General features: G+C 46.4%; 1 protein-coding gene across 19 annotated transcripts in view; it reads right to left on the bottom strand.

The window, feature by feature from the left end:
* Positions 1–22,160, bottom strand: part of LOC135903005 (zinc finger CCCH domain-containing protein 18-like) — a 221,885-nt gene that overhangs the window by 34,522 nt on the left and 165,203 nt on the right. For all 19 annotated transcript variants that reach the window (XM_065433352.1, XM_065433347.1, XM_065433357.2 and 16 more), the window contains one exon: positions 4,322–4,494. In XM_065433352.1, coding sequence (XP_065289424.1) covers positions 4,322–4,494 — 173 coding nt within the window. The remainder of the gene's footprint in view (positions 1–4,321; positions 4,495–22,160) is intronic.

A 22,160-nucleotide genomic window follows, 5' to 3' on the forward strand; every position in this document is an offset into this window, starting at 1 on the left:
GTTTCTTGCCGTCGTAACCATACACCTTCACAGGACAATCTTCCACAATGCTTAGGTCCGGAATTTCGCTCTTGTTTACAACTGTTATCGAAGCTCCACTATCTACTAAAGCCTTGACATCCCTCCCACTTGCTTGCACAAAAATATATACAAGCTTGGCATGACTGGTAAGGAAGATGGGCTCTTGAAATGAGAGTGGGTGACCTCCCAATGTCAACTTGGTCACGTTTTTACATCGCGGTGTGTGATCTTCATTCGATGAAGTACTGTAGCCGTTAGAAGCATTCTCTTGATGCTGCAGAGTGCATAAATATTTAATATTTGTAAGCAAGTCATCAATAGTATGCGGCGTTCGTAGTTGGACATTGTGCTGTATGGTCTTCAGCAATTCTAGCATCCTAGGTATGAGCGACGAGTCTGATAACGTGGAGTCAGCAACATGTAGCAGCCTTCTCTTCTCAAAAAAGTATTCTACCAGAGTGCCGGAATTATATTCGAAGGCTATAGCGCTGTTTCAGCTCTGGAGCTTATTCTCGTAGAAAGACGTTAAAAAAACGTCTTTGCACTCGGCCCACGGCCGGTGCGCTCTTTGGGTGATTCTCAAGTCATGCCAGCTTTTCGCTATGCCTCGTAGGTACAAGCACATATTCATAACCTTGTCAAGGTCTTGTCGCCAACTATTTTGGTCGCACGTGTACTCATAGAAACTCAGCCAAGCTTGAGTGTTTGTACGATAATCATCCGGTTTTACTGGTTCCACCGATGGCTTCCGAGAATGCTGGAGGACGTTTTTCATCATGAGCTCTAGTATTTGTTGCTGGTGTTCACTGTTTCTCTGCTCGAGTTCCATTATACAATGAAAATTGTCTTGCGCACTCTCACATGTTCGGCCTTGTTCACTCATGCTGGTCGTACATGGTTACGTTGTGCCACCAATAGCAAAAGGCCGTTCGTCAGCGTTTTGAACAAGGGATCAGTGCTCACTCGCAACAGCGAACCGTCCTCCGTGGAAAAGGCTTGCCACGCTCGCGTGCCTGTTGCAGTCCATCATGATTTCAAAAATGTCCAAGCACACGGTCCTCAGTGAAACGAAGCGGATGAGGTGCACAACACAGGTTCGAAGCCTGTTCTTGACTGCACCAAATTTGTAATAAAACTGAGATACGTCAGTATGACAAGGTAGCCACCCTTGTTTATTGTCACTTCTTCCTTTTCTCCTCTCCAAACCTTTCCTTTTCTTTTCCCTTACAGCGACCATTCACACTCTCTGAAGAGTTTCCCTATGGATGCAAAGAAACTACTTGTTTGCTTCTCAAGCTTAATTTATGTTTTGAAGAAACAACCCTTCATAATGTGCTATGTAATGACAGAAACTTGTTAACTTTATGAATACTGGGATGTGAACATTGTGTTACATTAGTGTGATAACAGCTGCTCATTATGTGAAAAGTATTCGATTCGATTCACTTGTGGCACTATTCGGCTCGTATTTGATTAGGTCTTAAAAATCACTATTCGCTCATCCCGACTCATTAAGTTTGGAATCCTTTAAACACAACTTCAGAGTGCAGCACCTATTGCTAAGCCGATGTGCGTGCTGCTTCCTATGTACTCGCACGAGCAAGATAAGTGCAAAAGGAAATGTGCTAGTCATGGCACTTGCTGCGAGTATAGCCACACGTAGCTGTCTAGTACACTGTAGCCCAGCAAAGGGATGAGACAGCGTTTAACAGTGAACTGAGGGATAGCCTCCGAGTTTTACACTTCATAGGTGGCACAATTAGAAGTAGTGGCATCGATGTGAACATCCAGAATAAAATTTGAAGTGCGTGCCACAGTGACATTTAGTAAGTGGAGTGTTGTGGGCACCACCGTGCTGCTCCACTGTAGCTTTCACAGAAAAGGCATTAAGGACTGGGAGCACCACAAAGGGGATCAAAGGTGATCTTTGATTGCCAACAACTTTGCTTCAACTGAACACATTGAAGTACTTTACGAGGAAAGTATTAATAGAATTGCACGAAGGGTCTCCTGCCGCAAAAAATGCAATGTCGACGCTGGACGTCGCTTGGCAAAACATCATTCCAAACCATAACCACGCAGGCTCTCTGCGTGGCGCAGGTGCGTTACTGAACTAATTGAACTCCTCAAAGTAAAACACGTCAGAAAAATCGTAAAGTATGACCAAAACACAACCTACAGACATGATAGCATCGAGGTTTAACTCTTTCGTTACAGCAAGAAAATGGTCGTTTTTTATCGGTCTCTGAAAAAAATTTTTTACCACTACAAGTAATATTCCAGCACACATTTCAACATAGCATAATATGCATTATGAAATACTCTTTCCAAAAACATGCGTTGCCACACAAAAAAGTTTATTAGGTAAAACATAAAAATTCTAGAAAGCGTCATTTTTGCTACCAGTTGATAAAAACAATAATATCAAAGGAAATTCAGAATATACCTTTCAAAGATAAACAACTCCGCAATAATGTTTAAAAATATAAATGCTCAGTAAACCGCCGTTTTTCCGATATAAAAAAGAAACGGACCAGTTCATTTCTCATGCCAGGCGGTAAAGCAGTTCCTGGATTTCGTGAAGCATATGTGCACTCCGCACTTTTTTTCACAAAACATATGGTTTTTGTTCAACTTTGTGATCCTCGTAACACATTTTGCAGTTCCGCCTTTTTGGCATCTACTGAGGATGGTCTGATAAGGATGGTCCAATGAGAAGTCCAAGGAACGTACTTCACCAGTTTGTCTAGAGTCATGCACTTCTTCCAGGACCGAGCGCCCACATAGTAGCTGGGCAATTACAAGATTATGTATCCAAGCATATCTGTTTGCATTTTTGCACATTGTCTTTATCACCTCTGTAGAGAAGAAGAGTAGAAAGGAATTCCACGCTGTTGTAAACTGTCTTGCGCTGACCTGTAGTGCTGAACCGCTATGTGCTACAGGCGTAAACAGAAGTTTCTTTGCTGCCGATGGCAGCACATCATAATGAAGCGAAGTATGCACCCTGAAGATAATCAGTAGAACTCTCAGGTCGTGCAAAAAGATTGGCAGATAAGAGCGCACAAGGAAGGAGACCGCTCAAGCCTGTAAAGGAAACTCGCCGTTGAACAGCTGCGGATGTCCCAAGCTGACTCAAAACATTGTCGCCATCAGATCTTGAATCTGCTTTGCTGTCATCTTCGGAATCATAATTCGAGTCCTCATCACTAAACTGAAGTGCGGGTGTAGCATAGTTTCGAGCACGACGCTTTTCTCACAACACAGCTGTGCGGGATGCCGCCATGGGAGTGACTATCGATAACTGCAGTGACACCGTCAAAGCCCCTTGCATAGATTTTACAAGAGAAACGAAACCAGAACTCTTGGAAACTAGTGGAAAATGCCAGGTCCACATGTTGGACATGCAGCGTACCTTCAGAAATACACTTTGGTGGAATAAAGTGACTCGGACTCCAAACCAATGCTTACCAGTGAACAGCTGGCGTCATTTTCGTTTAATTATCACCGCTCAGCACTGTCGGATGGCAAAGCTGGTGATATAATTTAATTATTGACTTGCTGGGAGTCATTTTATTAAAAAATTTGGATGCTAGTACAGCGTAATCGTGAGCGTCATGCTTTTTTCTTGAGTGCGGCAGAAGGTGACAGCCACGACTTTTTTCGCTACAATATACGCACATTAGTTTGCAAAAATGTCTGTCAAAAATCACAACATCGCCGGAGTGCGAAAATTTAAACTGATTCTGAAAGTTCAGTGCCTGTACTACTACTGGATGGCCTTAAGTGGATAAGAAATGGCTCCAACAAGCTGAAATCAGCGATCTAATGCATCCATCACCGGTGGTCGATTTGAATAGGCGTGGTAATGAAAGAGTTAATTTGAATATACTGGAAAAGATAATTCTGTTACACTGAAACTCAAACACAAACCCCTTTTCCAAGTGGCACGGCCTGCTTGGTTCCTTGCAACACCACCATAGCGCTCGTCTCCGCGCAACTGCAAGACAGCTGCAGTTGCCGGGAGGCGTGACAAGCAATAGGCATCTTTGAAATTTATCGCGTTCCACTCTTAAAGGCAAAGCTTAAGCATGCTCCAAATTTTTTTCTGAGATAGTCAATTTTATTGTTAAATACATTTATTAATCGTGATAAAAAGCTATTCAGGACCCCTTTAAGCATACACAGTTTCAATCTCGCCTGTGAAAATTTTCAGGGGCTCCCATGCATCCTCATTCTGCATTATTCAAGACTGTTTTCTTATGGGTTCAGCATACAAATGTTTGCAAGGTAAAGTCACCTTTCTTTGGTGGCGATGGATTCCTAGAAGGGAGCATGCTGGCACCACCAGCTGATGAAGCCTGGATTCTCCGGTGGCTGGGTGAACTTGAAGCTGAAGAGACGCTGTTCAAGCTGGGACTGCGGGAGTAGCTTCGTGACCGTGAATGTGATGGTGTGCGAGATGAGCTCGACCTAAAAGAGCAGAGACCTTGCAAGTGACTAGGATGATTTGAAAATCAAATGTCCTTACACTTTCAGCAGCCTGCAATGAGCTTATGGGTAAAAATTAAATGTGTGTATGAAAGAAGTCCTCGGTGATTAACCACTAATTTCAGACCCTACCTAGCATCATCCTTGTTTGCTAAAAGAATATTACTTTTTGGGAAAATGGCAGAGCACACAAAGTACCAAGAAAGAAGAAGAAAATAAACTCAGCTTAAAGAAGCTTTCCGTGAAAGTGACTTGGCAACCTGCCTTATTTTGCAACATCTGAAATTTAGCACGTTGTAAGCTAATTGACTTGGGTAGGAACTTTCGAAAATTAATATCCTGAACTTTGTATCAGGCGTGATCATATCATCGAGACTACTATATAAATATTACCAGCGAAACAGAAACAGGACACAGGAGATGTGGACACCACAAAAATTAATTTGTCAACACTGGCTCTCATTTATGTTACTGACATCCCCACATGCAGCGCGTGACACAGTTCTCTTCATTTGTTTCAACCGAACAATTGGGCATCTACCAGATTTTGTCCTGCTTTGATAATGGCCAGTGACATGTTCCAGTCAGGTGCCTGCAGTCTGGTTCATCTAAAGGATGCATTTGCAGCCAAAGCCACACTGTATAGACCAAAAAATTCCAGTTTACACTTAAGGTGGGGCACACTGAACAGCAGGAAGCATAAGCAGACAACATAGCACATGAACCATGCAGCCCTTGGCCCCACTGCCTAATGTGTGTGAGGAGCCTAACCCCACCATGACCCTTTAAACTCCTTGACAGCAAGCAAGTCTTAGAACAGGAATGCAAATGTGAGACTTAAATGGCAGGATCATTGTGTGACAAGGGCACCTTCATCCAAAGAGGCATGCTTTTATAGTTGAATGCATCTCCCAGTTATCTTGCAAATGGTGAGCCAGCCAGATATAAAAACAAAAAAGATGCTATGCCGAAGGAGTCCCACACGTACACAATGCAGAAGTGAACTCGCAATAGACTTCCATGGTTCATAAAGGATGGAAAACTTCCTTCCTCCAGGTCATGATCCCTCTTCAAATGATAGCCATAGCACATGTACTTTGCATGCTTCATTTCAGCTAAACCTGGAGTCTCTACTATTGTACTGCTTGTTCACTATCAGCTTATCACATCTGCTGTGCCTAGTTACAGACGCTTTATGGCACTACTGCATGGGCGCTGCAATTGAGTGCCTCCCTGATGCTGTCTTTATACAAAAGAAATATAAACAATATTTTTAACCATTTTATACAAAAATAAAATTTGCTGTTTTCATAAAGAACCTAAAATAAATAGGTTTTATTCTTAAATTTTTAAAGTTTTATACACAAGTGACCAAATTTTTTTTTTTCTGGTCGTCACATCCAGTAGCACACAGTGCACTGAGTAAATGCAGGCTGAATTATTGATCCTGCATTGCACACAACGCATGCATTGCACCCAGCCAGCGGCATCCCTGCCTCACTCATTCGTTCGGACAGGTTATTTGTGGCGAGCCTCGCATCATCTAGATTGACCTGTAGCAATACTGATGTTACAGCCGCGGAATTTTCTCTTCTGCCTACATTGTCGGTACTCGTCGTCGTTTGTTGATGTTCCCGCTTTTTAATGAACCTCTTTGACGCCAACTTGGTACACTGAGCACGTGCCACTGGTTTGTTATCTGTCACTCAATAGATCTCTTTGACACCTACTTGGGTGACTACCTATGTACTACTGGGTATGTGCTACATCATTTTAGGGTTTTTGAGAACAGAAAGTGGTACGGTGCGACTGCTGAATTTTAGTGAAACCTTCTAACAGATAAGCAAACAGATTAAATGTGTTTTGTAGCAATTTTAGGGTACTTTCCATGGGCAATCTACCAACTGTTTTTCTAATCGTTTCTCTGCCAACTTGGGATGTTGGGTGGTCCATGGTCTTATGGGGCAGTGCATTCAGTTGCTGTGCAGAGGGAACTTAATTCGAAACCGACAGTCAGATCAACTTGGGTCACTGAGTATGTACCACTCATCAATGAACCTCTTTCATGCTAACTTAGGCCACTAGGTATGTGTCGCTCAATCAACCTCTTGGACGCCAACTTGGTGCATTGGGTACGTGCCACTGGTTATCTGCCACTAAATGAATTTCTCCGACACTAACTTGGGTCGCTACCTATGTACTACTGGGTATGTGCTACATTTCAATTAACTTTTTTGAGGGCAACTTGGGTCACTGGGTATGTGCCACTTTTCAATGACAAAAAAAGATCCTTAAAATGTATCCGGTGCTGACTGGAATTGCACCCACACCATATATACTTAGGCAATCCTCTTTGAATATATAATCACACACACGCCACATGCAAACTTCGCAGTGGCACTACTAGAAGGTGCAGCATGAGAGAGGAGCCTGGCTGCATACACACCTCATGCATTCATGCATGAGGTGCTTCCGTGTTGGTGATACAAAGGATTGCTACATTGCTTTAAAGCGAATTGCAGTAACAACATCACTCATTGTGAAATCGGTCCTGCCAGATTTTCTTTAACTCAAGGCATGGGGTTGACCTATATTCCAATTTATATGATAGTGTAGGCTAATAGTGAAGAAGCATGTCATGAATCAAAAACAGCCTCGAAAGGTCTGACAACTGTGTTTACACTTTACCCAAGAGTCAAAACACCCATGGACCCGAAGGGAAGAAGAAGGAAAAAGGTGTGACATTTGAAAGGGCTGGCTTAACAAGGTTAGCTGACTGACATCACGCTCCTTCTCAGTACTATTCTTCCTCCATAAGTTAAAATTTCAAATTTGCGATGCACCGGCGATATATTGAATTCTGCTTGCTTCAAAATTTTCAGGACAGTAAGCATTTACTGTATAGAATGATACTGCAGCTACTCGTGCAATGGTGGAGCCTATAGTATGGCCATAAAAATAGCCAGTAGTATACGGCATTAAACAACATTTAAAAGGTCTTTAAAGCAATCCCTAGTGAACTTACACAGACTGTTTAGATATTGAGGGATGCTTTGTGACAAGAAAGTGTGCAGTGAAGTGTTGTATCAAAGGAACATCACGTGATTAACTTAAGGGGGGATGCGGGGCTAAAATACCGATTTTCGGAAAAAAAATGTGTTTTAAAGCTTGAGTTGTTTTGGATTGCTGGTTTAATGAAGAATATTCTCACCAGGTTTGGTTGTTATCGGAGAAGTAGAAAAGAAGAAAATGAATTTTTTTCACGACGCGGTGGGGCGCATTTGCCGTCGAAGGCGTCTGTGAACACTCTTTTCAAGATGCGGCCGCGGTGCGAGCAAAAAGCCGAACGTGAAGTGAATGCCTGTGATAGAAAGTTTGTTTTTCGCGCTGTTTAGTGACGGAATACTTTCCATCGAGACTATGCAAGGCAACTATCAAAGAACTAAAAAAGAAAGGCATATTACTGGCCGCAGAAACCGAAACAGGAGCTCGAACCGAAGCAGTGGGTGGCAAACCGAAACAGGAGCTCGGATTGGCGGAAATGTACCACGTGACCACCCAACGCTGTTTTCGCGCCATTTGGAGTCGTTCCTGCTTTGGATGCGCTCGACGCTTGCTATGTGTTGCTATATCTTCCTTCTGTGAGCTTATTGCGATCATCGGGTGGCCGGTGGTGTGACCCGAAGATGCCCGCAACGAAGGCTTCGACACGGAAAAGCTTCGGGAAGCGAAAACGCACGACGAAAGTGAGAGGCCTAAACAGCACTGGGCGACCGCCAGCAAGTGAGCGTCTGCCTGTGCGTTCGCCAAGCCCAAGCCTGCTGCCGGCGGCTGATGCGAACCCTACAAGCTCTGATGGTGGTTTGTCACCTATGGAAATGTCTACTGGTTCTGCTGATGGTGGTGAGTGCCAATTGACAACATTTGAAAGGAAGGTCGCGCTACTTTGCCAGGGTCCTGCCGACGAAAGCGAGGAAACGCCGGAGCCCAGCGGCTACCGTTTTGTAAAAGTTACAGCCATCAAGGCGGTGGTAACATCGCTTCTGTGCCCGCATTGTCACGGACAGTCGTTGGACTTGGAAGAAATCGGTGCGGGTGTGAATCTGGAGTTTGTCGTGATGTGTAGATGGTGTGGTGAAGTCAAGAAGGCCGCGCATGCTCCACCTGTGAAGTCCAGTCGGCAGCCTGAGCTTTCATTGCGCCTCGTGGTTGCAAGCCGTAACTGCGCCATGAACTACAAAACCATGGCAAACTTTTTTGCGGGTAGGGACGCGCCAATGCCCATGCACCACAAAACATACCAGACAGTAGCGGAGAAGGTGCACAGAGCCGCTATGGAAGCTGCGTCTGATGTCATGCGCGAAGCCGGAGCCGCTGTGAGGGCAATCAACTCCGTTGCTGGCTCCACTCAACTTTTGGACGTGTGTGTAAGTTATGACGGAACTTGGCATAAACGCGGCCACACCTCACACTTTGGGCTCGGCATTGCTATCGAGCTGGAAACTGGGTTGGTGCTGGATTTTGCTGTGCAATGCAACTATTGCCATGGCTGCAACTATGGTTCCAAAGAAGGTGAGGATGGACATCAAGATTGGAAAAAAGCACACAGTGAGGTCTGCCAGAAGAACTTCAGTGGATCGTCGAATGCCATGGAAGTTGAAGCTGCAGGCATAATATTCAGTCGCTCTGAGGAGCTTCACAACATGCAATACACCACAGTGCTCTGTGATGGCGACAGCAAATCATTCCTGCATGTCTCCAGCCTGCAGCTGTATGATAAAGAGATTGTGAAGGAAGATTGCATAAATCATGTCGCAAAACGTGTTTATGCTGGAATTGAAAAACTAAAGAAAACGACGAAAGGTCTAGGAGGCAAGGGGAAGCTGACGCAAAGCGTGGTAAAAAAACTCACTGCTTACTATGCATCTGCCCTGAAAGAAAATGCTCCAGATGTGACAAAAATGCAACGAGAAGTATTTGCGACACTTTTTCATTCCTACTCGACGGACGAAGTCCCACGACATGACGCTTGTCCACATGGTGAGGACTCATGGTGCCACTACAATCGGCACAAAGCCCTAGTTGAAGCTGGTAAGCCATCAGTGCCAAGACCCCATCGTCCAGCTTTCAGCAGAGACGTTGCCAAAGAGCTTGTGCCTCTCTACAACCGGCTTAGTAAGCCAGAGCTCCTTGCACGATGCTCAAGAATGCAGACACAGAATGCATACGAGTCTTTCAATGCGCTAGTGTGGAAGAAGTGCCCGAAGACCCAATTCGCATCCCTGAGAACCGTGGAGACTGCAGCAGCCTTGGCTGTACTAGAATTTAATGAGGGTGCACGTGGCATCAAGAGAGTATTTGACAAGCTGGAACTAGAACATGGAGTCCAGACGATGAAGCACGTCCAACAAACAACCCATCAAAGCATTGCCCGAGCGAAAGCAAGGGCGATGGACAGCTCTAAAGTTGAGAAAGAGAAAAGAAGGCTTGAAGCAATTGCCACAGAACAGCGTCGCGTTGAAGATGAGGGCCCGACCTATGGAGCAGGGCACTTTGATTAATTTTTTTTTACAACAAAATAAAATAGCATGTTCTCAAATCCTTGAACTCATTTTTCTGAGTTTGCACTTTTTGGGGAAACAAAACCGTTAGGAAAACAATCATTTCTAAACTACATTGCCAAAAGATGCTTTCAAGGTGGTTTCTAGACTGAAATTTTCTCAGGAAAAAGATAAGATACTTTTTAGGGTGCTAAATAGTTTCTAACAGAAAATATTTTGAGATGTCTGACATGTAATGACAACAAAAAAATTGAACTTTGTTTTTAGATTGATGAAATTTTTACAGAAATTGCATAAAAAGCATGCGAGCGGTCTTATTTTTATCTTGCACTATGAACCATCTAGAAGATATCTAATTACAAACAGTTGATATATCTCCATTATTTTTGAAATGATAGTTTTCCTAAGCTGAGACACATGATTGCTGAATATGAGAGCTATAACTTTTTGTCTGTTTGAGCTAGCGCATTGAAACTTTGAATATATTCTAATGAGCAGATTATAAACAGTCGCTGAAAATTTGATAAAAATTGATGCAGTAGTTCAAAAGTTGACTCTTGAGCCTAGCTAGCATCCCCCCTTAATACCATGTGGTCACTTCCTGCATGCAAGTGCTTTGGCCTGGAATGCAAATGCTTGGCGCTACATAATTTTAGTTGAAAATGATGCATGCACATAGCTCAAAAGCCAGTAAAAATATATTAACTTTTTAAAATATGCCTACACAGTGGATCCCGAATAAATCAAACACAAAGGGGATCATGATCAAATGCACAAAACCTTACCTACTTTTTTTTGCACAGAGATCTTACAAGCAACTCAAACTGTGGAATATAACCACTCAGTGAAAACAGTGGGGATGCGCGACTCTCACGCATCCCCTGATATGCTGTTTTCCCGCACGGCTCGCGTGGCCTGGCGCCCGTGGCGGTCGGAGTGGTGCAAGCGCGGTGCGAGAGATGGCGCGTGTCGTGGCGGGGTTACTCGGGCGCCGAGAGACAAGGCGCTTCCTCTTGGGTTCGAGACAGCAAGCGGGACGGACGTGCTGTGCCGCACGTGCGCCGACCCATGCTTCTGCGAGACCGTCTCGCGTGGCCGCCTTGGAATGCGCCACCGTTTGCGTGACAGTACGTGCGAACGACCAGGCGTTGGGATCCAGCATGGGGCGAACATATTCACTCGCTATGCGGTCGCGGTAAGCCGGACTTCTAGATTTGTCGCGCGCCCATCGGCATGTTTTGTGGATAGCAACTCGACTAGCAGACATTGATCTATGAAATGTGCAATAAATGCCCTTGTGATTGTTTGCACTACTGTGTTGTCGTTCCTTTGTCCCAAGAGCACGGGAGGAGAACCCCACAAAACTTAGTGTATTCCATGCTCTCTTGTGGAACACGTAACGAACCGGCAGGTCTTTCATGTTCTTGGAGCACTGTGACAATCAGCTCTTGCAGATAACACTCACAGTTTGCATGAGCCATCCATATTTGCAGCGAGCAAAACAGACATGCACCTTTTCATTTTCTTCGTTCATGGCATGTACTGCCCTTGAGATGCATTGCCTTGTTTGGCCGCAACTGCCAAAAGGGTGCCGTTTAGTCAGCACTGAATATTTTCAATGGCCCGAGAAATGATTGCATTCCCAATAGGAGACGCACACCTTTAGAGCACTTCGCAGCACAATGTTCTACACATACCATATTTACATGATTATAAGTCAACCTATTTTTAAATTTGAAAATCTCAAGGGGGGGGGGGCTTCACGAAACTAAAGTATGGCACCGCCAATAAAGGTGAGACAAACAAGATATTGGACACGCATTGGCATGGTTACAATTCTATGTGTTCTCTACAGCTCTGCCCATAGGATTTGGCTGTTCCATCCACTTGTTCGAAACAGTGGTGGAACAGCCATTTCACCTTTCGGTGTAGGTCCTGATGCAGGCAAACAGCAAATTTGGTGTAGCAAATGCAGGGCCAAACGCACATGTGCTTACAATATACAACGCAAATTGTAACTGATACAGTCTATATGTTGCGGACACAGGTTCGTGCGAAGCTTACCATGCAAGCACGATCCGAAAATGACATGATGCTCTTCCACACTAACGCACAAATAGCGGTACGGCAGGTTCGTCGATACGGAGCACAGATGGCACCCCAGACAGATCATCAATGCGTATTTATTAATTTACGATGCAACACAGTGCAACAGCCACGGCTTGTGTGCAAAGGCTCACTGCAAGACCAATCGAGTATGCACACCTGCACTGAACATGACATCATGCAATTTAGTCATGTCATGCACATTAGGGAGTTTTCGCATAGGGGCCAAAAAAAAAAGTGTTAGTGCCACTATGAATGCATGAGACGCAAATAGGGTTTTTTGCGTATGCATCGGCAACGCTATTTCACAGAAATTACGCAGCAACCCAAACTAAATGCAAAAGGTTTGTGTCAACAAAGATGGTGGCATGCATCGAAGTGGCGACTCTCGCCGTGTACCACATTCGATTTCATTCGCCAATACCATTCTTAACAATGCACCATGTGCGATTCTGATCGCATCAGCTCTTTTGCAAAGCCCCGCTACCACCCCTTAACACTGACAAAGCTTACCTTTAGTCCTAGGATGCGACATTCTCCTTCGGCAAACTCTGTGGTACCATGCGGGTTCAATGAACACCAATATAAAGTGCCAGCAAGACAGTACAGCAGTACTACATTGTATGTCCGTCAGAGAAAAATGTGTGAATGACGAACCGGACAGCTCCAACGGGCCCATTGAGTTTTATTATATAGTGAGAAACTATGTGCGGGCCTCTGCTGCCTTCTATAATGATGATGATAGCGGGCTATTTGTTGTGATTTCAATTTTGCTTTGCTGGCTTCGAAGCATCAACGGAAGGAGGGTTTCACTCTCATGCATGCTTTGGCGCAGCTGTTCCATCACTGCTCGAAAGAATGCTAACGTTTTTATTTTAACTTTTACTGCACACACTTTGCTCATGAGAGTGTCAATAGTTGATAGAAGAGCGGACACCACTTATGTTTCTCATTGGTTTTTTGTTTAGACTTTACTGCCAGCCACATTTTACTGTCATGCTTTGCCAATCGTATGAGCGCTCCAGGTCCAATAAGAAGGGAAGACCGAATATTAGAAGTTTTGAATACAAGCTGGACATTACATGCTAACCATTTGTATTCTAAAATGAACTATTCTATATTTTCAAATATCTAAACTAATGAAATATTTTTCAACAACGAGCTATTAAATTCGGGTTACTGTGCTCCGCCTGCTAAGCGAAGTGTCACAAAGTATCAGAATTGAAACGATGGCAAACAGTTTTTGAAAAAATGCAGAAACAAAATGGGTAATGTAAGCTTTGTTATCGGTTTCGTGGTGAAAGCCTACATGACAATCCACTTGTAGTGTGTAATTTAGTGTTTCTTGCTGTTTAGTCATGGCAGCAGTTTTATTTTTTATGCTAAAACCAGTGATCTTTTCTTTGAAATAAGCCATTTTACATGTACACGGTAAAGAAGTCCTTCAGCAGCCCCCCCCCCCCCCCCCTCACCTCCGCAACTTCTGATGTTTTCTCTAACAACCATTTATTTAGTGTTTATGGAAAGCTAGTCATACAGCAATTGTTACGGCGTGCCTTCGTTCATTGCTTACGTTGTTTATTGTTACCTAACGTTTTTTTGTAGTGTAATGCATGGAAAACAACTCTTTCTGTTGTCCCAAATACACGAGTGACTACTCGCTTGTACGCTAAGCGTACACTAGCTCAGCTAATTAATTGTCATGGCTCATGCAATAAATGAACAACTAAACAAGTGCAGCTCTTAACGTGAGCACAAAGCGCAGAGGCATTCAAAATCAGGCATGGGAAGACCTTTGCAGACGGCCCTAAAGGGCTGGGAAGCGGAAGACTCCTCGGCTTTAGGGAGGTGCCGACGAGTCACTGAGACACGACCAATGGAAGTCATGCGAGCCGTGTGTGTGCATGCGTGTACTAGCGATGCCTACTCTTCCTTTGGACGCTCACCCTTTCTCTCCATCTGCCTACGCTACAAGTTGGTGCCGGGTGCTTGCAGGTGCGCGCATGAGACGGTTATGTCCACTTATGGTCTGATCTTGCGCCTGCATTCCTGATTGGACCAAACAGTGCTAGGGTGACCTAGAATAGTGGGAGGGTGCAGCTCTTCCGGAGAACTGCCACGCCGCAGCGCTGCTTTGCAGGACCCATGGGCTTTCTCCCCTGTGGAAGCTGCGCCAAAGTGGCAGGCTTCTGCTATGCACTTGATATTTTGGTTGCTATTAGCCATCATTGAGATAAATTATCTCAATGTTGATAATGTTACGCGAGCGAAGGAATAAGAACTGGAGACTATTTACAAAATATATTCACAAAGGATAACTGCAGCGCTGGCCAGTTCAGCTGACAGCTCGAGAGCCAGAGCGCTTTCATAATCTTCGTCAGGGCGCCTGGGCGCATCGTCCGCAAGAAACACGCAATATGCATGTATCATTATCCCAGGCAACAGAAGCACTGTCCCGGGGCGTTTAAATATCGGTGATAACAGGAGAGTAATATCGTTTGAGGCATGCGACATGCAGAACGTCAGTGTAATTCGGGGCAGATGAGGCAGCGGTACTGACTGGAGTGATTTCGTACCTAACTGGAGTCACGGCACGCAGCACTTGATATGGGCCTGTGTACCGAGAAAGGACTTTTTCTGACAGGCCGACGTGCCGAGTCGAGGACCACAGGAGTTCAAGATATCCAGGCGAAAAGTGGACATCTCTGTGTTGGCAATCGTACAAACGCCGCTGCTCCTCTTCGGAGGTTAGGAGGCGAGCGCGGGCCATTTCACGTGCTGGGGCTGCCCTGGTGATGGCATCAAGTGCATACTCGCTGGTCTCTGCTGCGGCGGATGGAAGGGATGAGTCCAGTGGCAATGTGGGTTCTTGGCTGAACAACAGAAAGAATGGGAAATAACCGGCAGTGTCGTGACGCGAATAATTATATGCAAAAGTGGCATAGGATAGGGCAAGGTCCCAATCAGTATGGTCGGATGAGACATACTTTGCAAGCATGTCTGTTGGGGTGCGACTCAGAAACTCCACGAGATCATTAGTCTATGGATGGTAAGACGTAGTGAGCTTACGCTTGGTCGAGTAGGACTGCAGGATGTCGGCAATGACTTTAGAAAGAGATGTCCAACCATGGTCAGTGAGCAGTTGGTGTGGAACACCATGCTGCAGAATCACGCCGCGTAAAAGAAAATCGGCGACATCTGTGGCGCAGCTTGCTGGAAGTGCTTTGGTAATGGCGTGGCGTTATCTGTCGCCAGACGTGGATAGAGGGAAAGGGCCAAGTAAGTCCAAGCCAACGAGAAAGAATGGCTCCGAAGGAATGTTGTGCGGTTCTGTCGCGACACTTTGCGTTGCGTGTCACTGATCTCGGTGCCGTGTGGATGTTGGGAAATATAAAGTCGGGAGACGCAGGGCAACACAGCAAACAGATTTTAATTAAACCAAAGTCAAAGTAAAGCTCATGTAAACCAAAACATGATACGGTATTAACACTTAGGATACCGACTTAATAGTTATTAAACAGGTCCCAATCACCGGCTGCGTCAGTCCTCAGCGGTTTCTAAGGAAAAGTCCAGCAACCCCAGTCTATGGCTGCACAATAACAGAAGGATCGTTCTTACAGCCTTTTGACGTCGTACGTATCCTCCAAGTCCGATGCCTGTCGCACCTCCCTCATTGCGGACACTGTAGAAGTTGCTGCCTTGGTGTCAGCCAGTCAACCTGACCGTCTTTCATGCGGGGTCCTGAACTCCGTCGGCGACGTGGCACTCCGGCCTCACTGGCTAGGCCTAATGCCGGGGTTTCGCCGCTACTTCTTCGAGTGCCGACGAGACGCCCTGGGGACTATTGTACGTGCTGGTCTGCCTTTGAAGGGGTATCTTTGCTGGAGTGCCCGGCACTGCCATGCGAGGCTGCTGCAGGTCCAAGGAGCCTCACTCGAACGTTGCCGAGGTCGACGGACACACCCTGGATCGCCAGCATCACGGGCTTGACCGAACTTCCATGGCTCCTGTCGCCAGTCCGATGCTGACGCTCCAACCTTCTTGGCCCAGAGCCATGCGAATAATGCAGGCTCAGCACCACTTCTCTCCTGATCACAGCTCGGGTCACGTGCCTCAGGGGCTCGTGCCGTTTGGACGGATCCGCACACATCGTCCTCTTCCTTTCTTTTTGCGCCGCATGCCTTTTACATATGACAGGTTCAAGGCACCCGGCAGGGAGCGTCGATGGTGTTTCTCGGTGCTGGCATTTCTCACATGCCGCAACGTATTTCCGCACGAAGCGGACAAGGCCTGGCCAAATGAAGTGTCGGCGAATCCGGTCGCAGGTGTGGGAGATGCCAAGGTGACCTGCCGTCGGTAAATCGTGAAGTTCTTGGAGAACAGCTGACCGGAGGTGCTTAGGAATGATGAGGAGTAGGGCAGGACCGTCGGGGCAGGAACCTTGCAGTAGCAGACTTTGCTCACTTCAAAAATTTGTCGGAGTAGCTTTGCTCAAAACATGGTCCAAACTGCCGGCCCTTCACTAGCAGCAGGTGTTGGAGGGTTGTGTTCCACATTGACGAGCAGAATTCAGTCCTAGTGTTTCACGCCGTGCTAAAAATCCTCTCACACTCTGCCTTGCTATGCGGTCACGCGAGTAAATCGAGCATCACCTTAGCAACTTGGGAAAACATGTTTTCCATCAGTGTTTTTCATTTTTCCAACCATAAACCACTGCACGTCCCACCTTTCTTCATTCAGAATGTCCTCTTGAAGACTGTACACCTGCAGTGTGGCAAACTCAGCTTCGAGAGCATCTAAAGCGTCTTCAGCAGATTCATTGTTATCTCGGGGAAGCAGCTGAGGGAAACTGAATAAAGAAACGAAGACTTGAGAGCGATGCCTGTGAAATAAATTTCAAATTGGCCATCTCCGCATTCTTCAGAGTTGCGTCCCCATCTATAACGCCTTGCCTCGTCGCATTTCGAAAATATTTTCCATAGAAGAGGCCCCAACGTGGTCGCTGACACTAAGGGGTAGGTCGTGTTCGACGAGAAATCTCATAACCAGGCACTCCACAGATATGACACTGTCATCGCAGTTGTTTCGGAGAAAGTTCACCAGGTTGTCTTGCTGCTCAGCGGTGCGAACATAGCTTTGATGCTTCGCTGGGGAAACATGCAGTTTCAAGTCACCTTTGCCGTGAGACACACTGAAGTCGCATCCACACGTACAAAATGCAAAGTGTTCTCCTTTTCTTGATGTCAAAAAGCACGGAAATTCAGAAGTATAAGATCACAAAAGCTTTTGCAAATACAGTCAACGACTGAATTTTCGGACGCCCAAATTTTCGGACATGTCTGATATTTCGGATGTCTTCACGGCACCGCCATGAGCCCCATAGAATCAATGTACACCTGAAGTTTCGGACGCTCGAACCCCCCGCCGTCCAATTTCCCGGACTTTTTGACGCGACGGAAGGTCCTTTGGCTCCTCGCGTAGCGCCCTTGCAAAGGAAATCGACTTGCAGCTGAAGCATATCACCGCTTTAACCACAACTAGCCGAATCTAGCCGTCACACACCGATTTGGTCTGGCCACGCTGGCTATGTTCATCGCCGCATTTCCGTCTCCGGCGGAGTTTCCGGAGTGGCGCCATCTCGTTTGTTTGCGCAAGCCACGTTTTGGCTAGCGTGGTGAGTGGTTGTGCTGTTGTGTCAAGTGTGCTCTGCGACGCTAGGCCTAGGTGCTTCGACGCTCGTCAGTGAACTGCACTGTTCACAACTTGAGGATTTCGCTTGCCTACGATGGCCCCCACTCCGTCTTCGTCGTCCTCGCCGATGGCATCGAAGCACGGAAAGCAGTACCATCGGTTAGTACCGGCGCAGAACTGACTGACGAGGAAATAGTCCGTCAGGTTGTGGGGGATTCAGAAGACTCGGATGTTGAAAATAAGGAGCCAATGCTTGCGTTGCCTTCAAGCGCTGAGTTGACCCGAGCACTGTTGGCTCTTTCATCGGTGTACAGTGCTGACATGACCCTTGCTAGGATCGAGGTAAATATGATCGCATGCAACCGGAACGCCGTCCAAACAACAATCAACAAGTTCTTCAAGCTACTGCAGCAACAACACTGGCTGGCCGACGATGCACATGTACATAATAAACCGGCAGCCGGCTGCATACAGAGTTTTTGAACGCCTCTTTTATAGCCACTTTACTGATGCTTTGGCAGCATTTCGGAAGCCTGGTACTTCGCCCTTTACACCTCTAGATCCGAGAAGAAAAAAAAGTGTTTTTTTTTTTTGCATGCATTCATTTTTTCGGACTGCCTGAATTTTCGGCCGTTTTTACGTTCCCTAGAGGGTCCGAAAAATCGGTCGTTGACTGTACCTTTTCTTGGGCTTTGATAGCTCCATGGCATCAAGCACACGAGGATTCTAATTTTACACGGTGCACCGCACACAGACGGTCTAGCCAACACTAATCATACACACAAGCAGCAGCAACAAAATGCACCATGGAAAAAGGCATGCATGAAATGCAAGAGCTACATTGGCTCTGGCTTTGGTCGGCTTACAAGGCACCGTATTCGGCTGCTTAGTCGATGATACCGATGGTGCTAGTGTGGTCGTTGTTGGTGATGTTGACGATTACGATGTGGCTGTAGATGCTGCAGTGCCGGTTTTGCAAAAACCATTATTGCGTGAACAGAGACCACTTTTCTGGAGATATAAAACAGTGATCGTACAATCAGAAAGTTCAGTCAGAAATTGGGAGTCTCCCGGGTGAATCGGGTGGGTTGGTAGGTATGGAGATGGAGAAAACGCAAGCGTCGGCATGGGGTCAGGGTCGGCGGGTGGCTCGTCCACTGGATAGCAGGATAAACAGTCTGCTTCTTGATGTAATCGGCCCGACTTGTACACTACTGCATAGGAATATTCTTGCAGCTGCAGAGCCCAGCGACCAAGCCAGCCGGTAGGATCCTTGAGAGGAAAGCCAGCAGAGCGCATGGTGGTCAGTGATAACAGAGAAGTGTGTGCCATACAAGTACGGGTGGAATTTGGACATCGCCAAGAGCCAGGCATTCACGTTCTGCAATCAAATAGTTATGCTCCGCTGCTGTGAGGAGGTGGCTAACGTAGGCGATAACATGAGCTTGACCTTGTTGGCGCTGGGCTAAGACGGCTCTGATACCATGACCACTGGTATCGGCATGCACCTCTGTAGGAGAGGACGGGGGAAAGTGGGCGAGTATAGGTGGCGTGATGAGAATGTTGGTGAGGTGGGCAAATGCAGCAGTTTGAGCGGGGCCCCACGTAAATGGCACGTCCTTCTTCAGAAGTTCAGTAAGTGGTCGGGCAATCGGTGTGAAGTCTTTAACAAAGCGTCGGAAGTAGGAGCAGAGTCCTAGAAAACTTCGAGCGTCTTTGACAGACTGAGGTACCGGAAAAGACATGACAGCACGAATTTTCTCCAGGCCTGGTTGAATACAGGAAGCGTCAACGAGGTGGCCCAGCACTGTAATCTGCTGACGACCAAAATGACACTTCGATGAATTTAGTTGGAGCCCAGCTTCACAGAAGACTTGAACAGCTGATAAGCACTCAAGGTGTGTAGTAGCAGGCGTGAGAACCTTCCTCAGTCGACGATGGAGGTTACAACTCATTATGGACACCTGGGCTCCAGTAACTATTAACGCCGTCAAAGGAACACAGTTATCATGAACGTCAAGTAAGTTCTGGTTCGTTGGGAGCATCAATGGAGGATTTCGACACGACAAAGATAATGCAACACTACCCCCAGGAGCTGCATGGTCTAGTGTTCCGTCCGGGAGGGTCCATAACTGGTCGGCAATGAATAGTGGCATAGCTGGGGCGATGGGGACCGATGGCACTGAGGTGACGGCGAGCGAGCAGGACTGTCATCGACGAATATGTCAGAGGCAGGAGGCATACGGTGAGGCGAGTAATGGCGTGGGTTGGCACATGGGCGAGGAGATGGGGCAAAGGAGCTCGAATACGGTGGCGGCCAGGAGGTGCGGCAGTGGCGAGCAACGTGGCCAATGCGGAAACAACGAAAGCAAATGGGCTTGTCGTCCGGAGTTCTCCACTCGGCAGGGTTGTGTTATCTGGGAGGGGAATACAGATCGCTGTGAGGCGTAGCTGTCGGCACCGGTGGGGCGTCAGGTCGGGAGACAGAGCAGGCAGCAGGAAAATTTAGGTTTGCAAATTCAGACACAAATGCCTCAATCAGATCGCTGGGGCTGGTTGGTCAATGGTGGGGTCAAGTGGGCGTGGATGAGAAGGCGCAGGACTTGTAGCCTCAAGCTCGCGGCGAACAATACGTTGATGTGCTCATTTAAGGGTGGTGAAGCGGTAAGGTAGACGCAAGACTACGCCACAACCGTATTAAGGAGCCGGGAGAACTGTGGAATGACGCGGTGGCTTTTGTCGAGCCCAAAGCGGCGGCATTCCTTGATAATGATGTCGATGGTGGACACATTGAAGATTAACAAGTTGAATGCGTCGTCCGTGTTCCCTTTGAGTACGTGGCCGTCTTCGTAAACCACGGCCATTTTATCGTCGACTTTCCGGCAAAGAGCGAGCATGTCTTGTATGTATGAGACATACGATTAAGTAGAAGACTGAACTCGGGTAGCAAGCACTTTCTTAATTCAGCTGCCGACCGGTGGGATTTCCAAAGAGGTTGCTGAGCTTCTCCTTCAAAGTATCCCAGCTAGAGATGTCATTCTCGTGTGTCTGGAACCAGAAACGAGGAGTTCCGCCCAAGTAGAAAAGGACATTCGCTAGCATAATGGTGGGGTCCTAGCGGTTGTTTCAGCTAACGCACTCATACAGGCTGATCATAAGAAGCCAACAAACACTGACACCGAGGACAACATAGGGGAAATTACTTGTGCTTAATAAATGAAATAAAGAAACGATAAATTAATAGAAATGAAAGTGGATGAAAAAACAACTTGCCACAGGTGGGGGTTTATTGTGTGGGTTTATTGTTTAATGTGTCACTGTGTGGGTTTATTGACCAGTTGCCTCCACCCAAACAGATCACATTCTCGTGACGCCTGCAACAGAAAGGATGTCCCACATCCGCCGCCAAGGTCTGCGAGTGGTGGCGCTGGCTAACACTCCCAGGGGTCTACTAGGAAACATAAATATCCAAGAAAGTGTATGGGGAAATGGCGTCGCGATAGCTCAATTGGTAGAGCATCGCACGTGAAATGCAAAGGTTCTGGGATCATTACCCACCTGCGGCAAGTTGTTTTTTCATCCACTTTCATTTCAATTTATTGATTGTTTCTTTATTTCTTTTATTAACCACAAGTAATTTTCCCTATGTTGTCCTTGGTTTCAGTGTTTGTTGGCTTCTTATAATATGACTAATAAAATGAGGCCCTTCGGTTAAACCCCTTTCTTCTCGTTTATTACATAACGAGGGTCTCGAATCCGGCAACATTGATGCCTTCAGGTAGCATGTGTGGGTTTATTGACCGATTGCCTTCACCCAAAAAGATCACGTTCTCGTGAGCCTGCGGCACTAAGGATGTTCCACATCCACCGCCAAGGTCTGCGAGTGGTGGCGCTGGCTAACAGTCCCAGGGTCCTACTAGTAAACAAATTCCCAAGAAAGTGGATAGGGAAACGGCACTGTGGTAGCTCAATTCATAGAGCATCACATGCAAAATGCGAAGGTTGTGGGGTCGTTCCCCACCTGCGGCAAGTTGTTTCTTCATCCACTTTCCTTTTCATTAATTTATCGTTTACTTCATTTATTAAGAACAATTTCCCCTATGTTGTCCTCGGTGTCAGCGTTTGTTGGCTTCTTATGATATGACTAATAAAAATTGGGCCTCTCGGTTTACCCCTTTTCTTCTTGTTCACACAGGCTGAGCCAGACCGCAACGTCGACATTATCTTGGCTGGAGAATGTAGCAGGATCATGGGTATTGGTAACCGTAATGTACATGGTTGCTGGGGTAG

The sequence above is a fragment of the Dermacentor albipictus genome, chromosome 1 (assembly GCF_038994185.2).
Source record: "Dermacentor albipictus isolate Rhodes 1998 colony chromosome 1, USDA_Dalb.pri_finalv2, whole genome shotgun sequence".
Classification (NCBI taxonomy): domain Eukaryota; kingdom Metazoa; phylum Arthropoda; class Arachnida; order Ixodida; family Ixodidae; genus Dermacentor; species Dermacentor albipictus.